The sequence below is a fragment of the Homalodisca vitripennis genome, chromosome 4 (genome assembly GCF_021130785.1).
Source record: "Homalodisca vitripennis isolate AUS2020 chromosome 4, UT_GWSS_2.1, whole genome shotgun sequence".
Taxonomy (NCBI): Eukaryota; Metazoa; Arthropoda; class Insecta; order Hemiptera; family Cicadellidae; genus Homalodisca; species Homalodisca vitripennis.
In genome coordinates this window covers 186132501-186143148 of record NC_060210.1, presented here as the reverse complement: position 1 = coordinate 186143148, position 10648 = coordinate 186132501, and the positions used below count along the sequence as shown (strand labels likewise).

Sequence of the window (10648 nt, the reverse complement as noted above, 5' to 3'; positions counted from 1 at the left end):
TCTCACTTATACAATGGTCTTTATTTATTTCTATTTATTTTTTGTCCTTTGTGGCTAAGATGCAATATTTCCGTGTTATTTACTTTTCTTTTATAACAGTGGCTTTATTAAGTATGGTAGATGCTCAGTGAATTTAGATCATCTGTAAATTTTATAAAGAGCACATTTTATGACGTAACATTCAGAACCTCACGTGTCCAAAATCTATAAAATCGAGTTAAGAACAGATCTGTAATGTACACGCTGAATGGCAACACAGTTCACATAGATTTCTGTCAAAATTCCAGTAATGCTATTTAAACTTAGTATCAAAAACCTCAATTTCAATAAATATCTCATTTATTGAAAGTTATTTTATGGTTAGTATCAAGCAAACCTCACAAGTTTTATTAAGCAATAAGAATGGCTCTTGCAGGTCATGTGACTCCGCATTTTATTCAGTGCTGCAGCTGTCAGATTGTGTAGTGTAGGTTATGCTCCGAGGATCATAGATGCAACTAAGAGCGAATCATTTTAATTGATATTGAAAATATTTATTGTTAAAGTGGTTTTAGTTAAAATTAGCAGTAGAGGAAGTACGAAAATGAATAAAGCATACAACACGTGTCATTACTAAGAACTCTAGATATCCTGCTCCATATTTTAAAAGCCACTCTAACTGAAATTCCTTTCTATAAAGAATTAATTACCAGTGATAGGGGAAAATGTCGAAACTTTACAGGAAATTGTATTCGGTGAAGAATAGTTGCCTCACTTTGTACCATGAAATAGTACATAGTGAAATAACCCCGACCATTGATGGTGAGATTCCAAAGCAAACGTGTTACTACCTCGAGGAAGATTGTGCATTTGCATTAAACTTTTCTTAACTCCAATAGCCACTCTAATACGTTAACAATAAAATATTTCAAACTTTATTTCGTTTTCATTTTATAACCTTTCACAGAGTATTAAAATTCAAGCTTACTTTGGTTTACCCCATCAGCATTATTAATGATATTGAAAACCACACAAAATCAATTTTTGTTTCTGGCAAATGTTCACATATCCAAAAAAAAATCAAAGACCTCACATGTCCAAACCTTAAACCGGTTTATTTAATAAACATGCGGCATTTTAGGTCAGAAAACGTAGAATAACATGTATTGGTAGGGACAAAAGTGATCAGTAATTCATATGTGGTGTACATCATTACAGTAATTAGAATACGTTTATGGCTCATACTGAAAAAATTGATTTGAAGAAGATATGAGGTTTTGAGTTTTAAGTCATTTCAGGACGACTTGAGCGAGATGTAACTGATAACGCTGCCTTGACTATGGAGATGTACGCGAAAAAACCAACCAGTCCGTGCAAGACGCTCAACTCGGCGTACTCTGACATCTTTCCTTTTGTATACTTTAATATGAGATTTTTGTACTTTTCACCTATAAAGTTTTAAAAATAAGAATGGAAGGAAAAACTATTTACCTAACAGCCCTTTAAGTAGTCATAAACTAGATATTTTTTAAATATTAGAAAACCAAGATGTCAAAACCGTGTAAAATACCTATAAATTCAAAAAGTTCATTGAGATGTTTTCCGTAGTTTTTGAGAAAAGTGGTCAAATGTTCAGAGCGTTTTAGTATTGGTTTTAATGGGCAGTGAATCCTTGCCTTCTCATGAAATTCTGGCAAAAGTCCCGTTAATGAGTACAATAATGTTCCAATCAAAATAATGTTACTCTAACCTTTTCACTTTTAATAAATAATAATCCACTATTCCAAATTATACTTATTAATAAATTATGAAGTCCACAAATATACTCTAAATATGAATAGAGAGAATATTCGCGTTCAATTAAGAAAAGAATATTATAGGTACTGTGATTTGGGTGAAATATAACAGTATAAATTATTTCTTCTTAAGAAGATTTTCTAATTCTTTCCCAGCCAATGCAGATAGAGACGGAGGTATCTGTCCAATAAGCCTGCTAAGTTCTGACGTTATATTGTCGCTTCCTCCAATAATGACAATTTCCTTGACTTTTTCTAGGGGAAGGCAAATTTGAGTTGTGATCTTAGGTAATGATTCCAGAACAAGAGCCAACTTAGCTGCAGTTTGGTAAGACTTAAATACGTTTGCTCTTAAAAGCATTTGATGTGCATCAGCATTGCCAGTAACCTGCAATACACGTGCATCACTAGTACCTAGTAGTCGCAGCTGTTCAGCTTCTGCTTTGCCTTCTTCTAGAGTTTGAGCTTTTAATCCCTGTGCTACTGTGTATATTTCATAGCTCTCAGCCTCTGCAGGAAGTCGAATCGTTGAGATAAGTTCTTTATTCTTTCTTTCAACTTCTTTTTCCTGAACCTCAGTTTCCTTCTTTCGTTCTATAATATCTATTTGTACTTCTTCACTACGAATTTGCTGTTGGATTTTAGCAGCCTGGAGTTCATAGGCAAGAGCGGCCTGAGCTTTAGCAGCGTTCACTTCTTGATCAAAAGATGATTTTGCAAGATTGTACATTTTTGAATGGCTTCCAATTTTTGCTCTCATCTCGAAAATTACATTCTGTGCTTCTTTTTCACATTCCGCTTCTCGGATACCAGCGTCCCTCTCTGCTTCGGCCACTCCTATGGCTGCATCTCGTTTGACCGCTGCTATTTGTGCCCTTCCTAGTGACCTGAGGTAATTCTCCTCGTCCCATATATCTCTTATGGTGAAAGACATTATTGCCATTCCCATTCGAGCCATATCCGGTGCAGCAACTTGCCAAACTCTTTTAGAAAACATTACCCTGTCTTTGTAAAGCTGTTCTACCGTCATGCCACCAACTATGGCTCTTAATGTTCCCTCGAGTGTTTCACAAATGGTACGTTTAATTTGATCTTCTTCCATCCCCAGAAATTGTTCTGTTGCAATTTTTAAAAATTCCATATCTTTTAAGAACTTACATTGAGCCACAGAGGATACTGTAACAGCAACTCCAAGTATTGTCTCCACGTGGTGGCAATAAGGATAAACTGTCATTAGATTCAGCGAAAGATACTGCACATCTGTTATGCACCATATAGCGTATGCGTAACCACCAATAATGTACCTCTTTTTCTTTCCTCTTACAAGCCCACCGGAGATCACTATCACCTCATCTGGACCACAAGTAAGATGGTTACCCATAAAGTAATTATGGAAAAACGATAATAATGGTGTCGAATGAAAAGCCAAAATATTCACGTTATGACACGTTTTTAACAATCATCGTGAAAGTAAAACTGTGCGTTAAACTGAAATTATTCCTAAACTTTTTCATACAATCCTCCGAAACAATACAGCTTCCTAATTTGAAAGTAATAAAATATACATAACTTTTGTACCCTAAATGTTTAGTTTTAGGTTAGCTTCATTCTAACAAGTATGGGTTTAGATTTATACTTAAATCACATGAAAATACAAGTTACAGAAACATTTAGAATATGTTCAAAGTCACATAACAGCTATCGGTCAATGCATATTTTGTTAACTAATCAGTTGTCGCAAGGTAAACATGATATTAGGTTGAATTAAATTTTATACATAACAGTCTGTCTACAAAATTACAACAATTACTCTGTGTTCTGTTAAATTATTTATTTATTACTTTTTACGGTATATCACAGTTGATATTTTAGATGAAGTTTGGAATTGATGTATAAAAATGTATGTGTGTTTTATTTCAACAGTTTGTTAATAGTGCTTTTCAATATTTAAGCTGTATGTTGTAGTTAACCATTCATTTCTCTATCTCTTAAGTTTACTGATTTTGAGGACACAGTTGTGTTAGATAGCCATAGTTATGACTTTGAAATCTCTGTGGGAGGCTTCGTACTACTAGTTGTAGGTTCGTGTAATCATCATTTTCGTAAAATGTGGTCTAATACGAACCTTTGAAAGTTTTTAGGGTGTGGTGGCTGTCTTCTTTCAGCTGAAGATTGTGTACTCAATCTAAATTATTAGATATTCCACTTAACTCAATTCTGGAGGATATGTATCTTCATTCCACAATTTTATCTTTATAAACATCATGTCTACTTGAACTATAGCGTTCACTTTTAGGGAATATTTGTTCAATAGCACGTAATATTTTCACCACCATGAAAAGTATGACGTGTGTAGGGAGCAAGTTTTTCAATACAGTTATTCTAATTCAGTTCTTATGAGATGCACGTTGTATTTTCAGCCTTAATATTTGCCTATCTATAAACTCAACCAGTTTATGGAATCAATAAATTTACGTTAATTTTAAAATGAAGTAAGTCACTAACAATTGAATTACTGTACACAAAAATGTGTAGTTGTAATTCTGATTGACGCATAACAGTCATCCATCGAACTGGTAAAATAGAGTTAAATTTCTTGAGTTTGACTCGAGTATACCTAAATCCTTAGGTTTGGCTTAAGAACAATTTTAAAGACTGTGATTCTAAAACATTTACATTTATTAAGAGATCGAAGGAGAAGACCGCATTCTGAGCCGGTTTAGTCCAATAAGTGGTTTTTATTGTATAATCGAGCAACATTATACACTTTAAATACCAACTTCAGTATTATTTTGTTTACTGTCATATGTTAAGCGTACATATCACTGCCATAAACTACATAACATAACCTTTATTTGCGGCTTATTTAGAACGGGCGTTTCGTAAAATTCTGTGAAATTAGTTGTGTTTGACTGTTTAACAAGATGGAACACGACATTATTAAAAGATGAATTGACTAGAAAAAATCTTCAAAAGTGTGCGTAATAGTGAAAAATATAATAAAATACGTGTGTAATATTATGTTCAACACAAACTTGTGCTTAAGAATAATATGCCCAATTTTAATCGATTACCAGATTATGGACCTTTAGAAATAGAAGACCTTCAGAGGTTCTTGGACGAATCAAAAAAATTGGTATTGCAAAACTTTGATTCAAAACTTGATGTTCAGAATGACAGTTTGACATTTGAAAAGCTAATCCATAAGAAAATTATAGGAGTAGGGACGTTTGGAGTGGTTTTGCTAATGAAGGATGAAACCGAAGATACATATTATGCAGTGAAAGCAATAAATAAAAAAGTTATTGTAAAATCGAAACAAATACCACACATTCTTAACGAGAAAAAGATTCTTAATGTAACTAACTTTCCATTTATTATATATTTGGTCAATTATTTCTCAGATAACAGCTATTTATACTTTGTGTTACCATTTGTTTCTGGTGGCGACCTATTTACTTCTTTGAGACGGGTCCACAAATTCAACGATGGTCTTTCGAGATTTTATGCGTCTCAAGTGGTTTTAGCATTAGAGTATCTACACCACTTAGACATTATCTATAGAGATCTTAAACCTGAAAACATTCTTTTAGATCATACCGGATACATTAAATTGACAGACTTTGGATTTGGTAAAATTTTAAAATCTCGGACTTGGACTTTATGTGGAACACCAGAATATCTAGCTCCAGAAGTTGTGTTGAATAGAGGATATAGTAAAGCGGTGGATTGGTGGGCTCTCGGAGTTCTCATATTCGAAATGATTTGTGGGCGATCACCTTTTGTTTCTCGAGAGCCAATAAGGATTTACGAGAAGATTCTATCAAACAGATACGTTTTTACACCCGAAGCTTTGCCAGATGCTAAAGATTTAATAAAACAATTATTACAGCCAAACATTTCACTGCGGATTGGTTCTCTCAAACATGGAGTAAAAGACATAAAAGACCACCCGTGGTTCCGACCTATTGATTGGATGATGGTGTTAAACAGGAAGATGGATCCACCCTTTGTACCACAAGTAAATAAAGTAGGTGACAATTTTAAAAATTATAATGATATTACTCTAAAAGTGTCCGAAACAGAACGATTTGCCCAAGAATTTGAAGGGTTTTAATCGTGTATATGTTTGGTAATAAATTTGTAATAAATCAAGGTATAAATATTTGGTGCTTAAAATTGTCATAAAACATCACAGGTTAAAAATCTCTCTTTCATGCAAGTAATAAAATAAATTAAATTAAACTAACGCGATTTTGTTGAAGGTGATTGATATAGGTAGTCTATACTCAAAATAAACTGTTCTCGAAGTTTTTCTGGATATGGGAACTAATGATTTAGTTCCTTATTGTGAAGGGGGATAATAATAACTGTTTTGGAACTCCTTCTTCTTCTGAGAGGGCTGAGGGATGTGGAAATGGAATATTAAGCCTTCTGAGTTTATAGGTTACGTTTTGACGGAATTTTCCTCTATTTCACATAGAATAAAATATTGGATTCTATGTCTTTTTTATGCTTTCAATAATAAATTCTTTATGAAGAAGGTTGTTATGACAAAGGATGAGTAGTATTAAAAGTACATAGTGGCTTGTCTGTTTATTGTATTTCTATACTTTCAGTCCCATGTGTGCCAAAAATGGATTTTATAGATGCACTAGCTATTACATGATTGTAACTTCTCTCAAACTATAAATAATTATATGATAATTATTGATCAAGTTTCATTAATCAGATGTTGTAGACCCAAAAGTAGATTCATCAGAACTCTCAACTGGACGCTAAGGTATTGGTCATCTCTGAAGTCAGAGAAAGAAATAATGATTACGAATCCCATTTTGTTCCATACTTTGCCTTCAATACATATGTATTTAAATAACTTAACTTTTCACTATCAGACTAATCCAAACATTATTGAAGCCAATAAATGTATTTTAAATGCATAACTACCCCCAATTCCCTCTCGATGCGGGATAGTAGAAATTCATGACATTACACAAACAAATCGGCACTTTTTGTGCCATTAACGACTTTGCAACTTATCCTTTGTGGGACAATGTTACAGTCAGCAAAGAATTTTCAGAGAAACAGATATTAATGTACACCCCAAACGGTCTTCGTCACCACAAATAAAAGAACTCAAAGATTGATTGGGTTTACGGTGAGCTGGTTCAAAGAAGAGGTGGTCTAGCCAGGTCAGACAGTCGGTGATCACCGATGCCCTCCCTAAACCAGAGGGTTTGGTAGAGTCCCTGATGGGGCCTAAGGAGGCTAAATTCTCCAACCCGCGCCGGGCTGAACGATGTTAGCACGAGATTCCTCCAAATGACCGATAGCAATTGAAAATAATTATATTTAGTTATAGCCCATCTTTTTACTTTAAATTTCCTATCATAAATAGTTTCATACATCTCAAATTGTGAATGCAATAACAATTTTGGCGGCCCTCCCTTTAAATAAATAATAAATACAGTTTGTTGATATAAAATGCATTCGGAGAACTTGGAAGAGGTCTTAAATATACCCCGGGCAGATAAAAAGAGTATTAATATTTTACTACGTCATATTACTAATTAACGGAGAATATCGACAATGAGTAATGAATCTTTTACACAGACTATCGTTCTTCATAATTTATATTTCTAAATCGAATACCAGAGGTAAAATGTATGACAAACCACTATCAGTTATAGATACAAGTTTTTTTATCTTTGTAAACTGTACTTTCCTAGTGAAGCGCTTTAAGACTGGCGGAGGCTTTTGATGAAAATGTTTTCATAAATTAATATTTTTCATTATCATAAATAAACAAAGATAGGTATTCAGTCTGGAAGCCACGCTTGACGTTACCGACTTTTTTGGATCTCTTCAGACGGACACGACCAGATTCCAGGAGTCAAGTCTGAGACAGCGTCAGATACCTGACGTTACAATAAGAGGCAGGTGAACAGGAGCTAAACTCAACATCAAAATTTAATTAACCCTTCCTACCATAGCTACGTGATGTGAAGAAAATTACTATCGTATTCAATCCAAATAAACAAAATACTCGAATATTGTTCATGTTGGCTTTTAGACATAAAGCGAACGATAATTCTACATTCAGTAACGACCATGTTGTTTTAGCATAGCCTATTTATATGTCTATGAGAATTTACGAAAACGTCCACTCATCGACTTGCGGCAACGGCTGCTTTCCGTACTAAAAACATAACTATACATTATAAAACTTCCAGCTAATGAGCAGCAAACAGAAGAGAGAGGGAAATTCAAACTAGGAGACTAGTTTTAGAATAATTGTTTTACTTATAGGAAGACATGGGATTGCCTACAAAGGGGAAAATGGAAAAAGAAGTTCATATACGACTACACGAAACACTTTATTAAATGGTGGTTATTTTTTTTTAATTGGGCATGTTAGTTGCTAACTATGACGTGATATAACTATTGCAAAATCACGTTATTAAAAGTTATTCATGAGAGTAAAATGCTCAGAATAAATATAACAAAGAAAAAGGAAGCTACTGGAAAATCAAGTGGAAGAGATCATTCGTGGCTTTCTTCATGCATTTGTGTAAATCATCTCTATGATTATATGACACACGAGAAAGAGTACTTTCTAATTTAAAAATGAAAAGTATACTCAGATCAAGTGTTGCTCAAGCCATACTCTCCAATTCAGTCTTTGTGAGTGTAGAACGGGATCTATTTTATCACTTAAAAAGGATATAACAATATATAAACCAATAGGGCAGATTTGGTCTCGTTGTATTAAATTTTCATCAGTCACAGTTACTATTTGTGATGAAAATTGGAGCTTTTGGTGCCTATAAAAAAGTACTAGGGTGTATTGAATGGGTAAATTTAATCGATGTTTAATGTGAAAATTAATACCAAGCTTCTACTGCAACATTTACTGGGAAGGAATCAGGTAACTGCAGTTAAAACGTTTCTTAATCCAGAACTCATCTGGTAGTTGGCGATTACTAGTATTATTCATTGACAAAGTTCTTACTTTAAATATTTGTTTTAATTTCGTTTTACTAGAAAAATAGCGTAAAGGATTATCTTTAATAATTCATGTAAATTAATTAAAACACGGATCCGTTTTTTTGAGAGGTGTTACATACTCCACGGTAAGGGTACCGGTATCGCTCACAAGGTTGAAAATAAGGGTCCCGCATTCGTTTATAGCCACGGACCCCCAATACAGCCAGGCCGTGTCTATAGCCAGTTGGTTTATAGCATCTTAAGTAGTTAAATAGATAAACACTTAGATAATAATTTATAATAAATTTTACACTCTACTGCTTACGTGGTAATGTACTAGTGAATGGACTGAGTACACCTCGAGAACACTTGCTAAACATTGTTTGTTTGTTGATGTCTCTCGAGGGCAACGAGGGAACAGTACAAAATGTTTAAAACTCTTTGCTTGAGCTTCATGTGTACTAATTGAAATTAATCCTTTGGAAAGGCACAATCACTAGCAATAAAAATTATTTTTCCTTACAATAAACGGAACAAAGTTATATTGGGTTTACCGTACCCCACTCATTGCAGCAACTTATTCATTGGCTTTAAAATTTGGACTGTTCCATGTTCCGAACTTGCGGATGCGTAGTGTATATTAAATCATGAAACTTAAGCACGTTAATGATTAAGCTACTATAATAAAAGGCATAGGAACAGTTTTTTCTGTATACACTCCTTTTAAAAAGAAACCAAATGTAATTAGTAAACATATTTTTCAAGCCATCTAAGAGCATTGTAATTAAGTAAACAGTGATAAAATCTAAAGGATAAGCTAAATAACTTTTATTTTATAACTTGTATTTTTATAATTTGAATCTTTTTACCACTGAAAAAATACAAAAAAAACTTCAAACCTAACCTGGCCTTCCTAAGTCTGATCTGTGAGCTGAAGCAGCGAAATCGTAAAGTATTAAATATCACGAATTATTATAATTTAGACTTTGTTCCATAGAATGTCAATACCAGTTTGCTTCAGATTAATATATCATAAATCATGCAGGGTAGTTTAGCATATAAGGTTTTGACGCAGAAACTCCACCAGTTTAACTGAAAAAGAAACGATGAATTATCTATGGTTAAGATTAGTTTTACAGAATATTTATGCTTTTATTATAATCTATCAAACTATAAAGCATCTAAAATAGTTGTGTACAAAACAGATTTGGCCTAAGACTCTACCACTTTAGTCCGATTGGTGACAAAAACGAAGTGACAATTTTGATTAAGTTCCATGGAGTACTAACATGTCCAGGTTAGTTGTTCCCAAAATGATTTTGGTCTTGCAAGTGTGTCTTCCTATCTTCAAATAATCTTACAAGTTATCGTCTGTTTACATTTTTTACAGAACGTTTATACCAATTTAATTAAAATTAATTCAACAATTTAGGCATATGGTGAAGTTGTGAAGAAAAACAATGTTACCTTGTATTATACCATCCTTGAGCCGATTAGCTTCAACAACGAACCTTTCTATTTATTCATATAAAGTCAAAGCCAACTTTCGTCACGATGCGTTACTAATTATACAGCCTGATTCTACTTAGATAAAAACCTGTTACTCATACAAATTGCAATACGCACGAGGTACTGTTAAAAATATCGCAGCCTTTACTTTGAAAGTTGTTTATTTAATTATCAGTTTCAATTTTCCCCCCTTCAAAATAATCCCCATTACATACTATTATACATTTGTATCAATTAACGTTTCTTCCATCCAATCCTCGAAGAATTTCAAAAAGTAGTTTTTGTGTTATTGTTCAGCTCCTTCCTCGATGTCGTCTTTATCTCGTCAATCGTAGCGTAGAGTTGTCCTGTTATGAGCCTCTTCAGTTTCGGGAACA

General features: G+C 33.6%; 2 protein-coding genes across 2 annotated transcripts; one reads left to right on the top strand and one right to left on the bottom strand.

Annotated features, from left to right (window-relative positions):
• Positions 1–1893: 1893 nt before the first annotated feature.
• LOC124361329 (flotillin-2-like) lies at positions 1894–3156 on the bottom strand. Its single transcript, XM_046815378.1, has one exon. The coding sequence runs from the start codon at positions 3154–3156 to the stop codon at positions 1894–1896; it is 1263 nt and encodes a 420-aa protein (XP_046671334.1).
• Positions 3157–4613: 1457 nt separating this feature from the next.
• Positions 4614–6415, top strand: LOC124361531 (cAMP-dependent protein kinase catalytic subunit beta-like). The gene has a single exon (XM_046815588.1). It carries the CDS (start codon positions 4828–4830, stop codon positions 5890–5892), a length of 1065 nt encoding a protein of 354 aa, XP_046671544.1. The 5' UTR covers positions 4614–4827; the 3' UTR covers positions 5893–6415.
• Positions 6416–10648: the final 4233 nt, after the last annotated feature.

Excerpts from the sequence above, each read along its gene's own strand:
- LOC124361329 (XM_046815378.1), bottom strand. The coding sequence starts at position 3,156 with ATGGGTAACCATCTTACTTGTGGTCCAGATGAGGTGATAGTGATCTCC.
- LOC124361531 (XM_046815588.1), top strand. The coding sequence starts at position 4,828 with ATGCCCAATTTTAATCGATTACCAGATTATGGACCTTTAGAAATAGAA.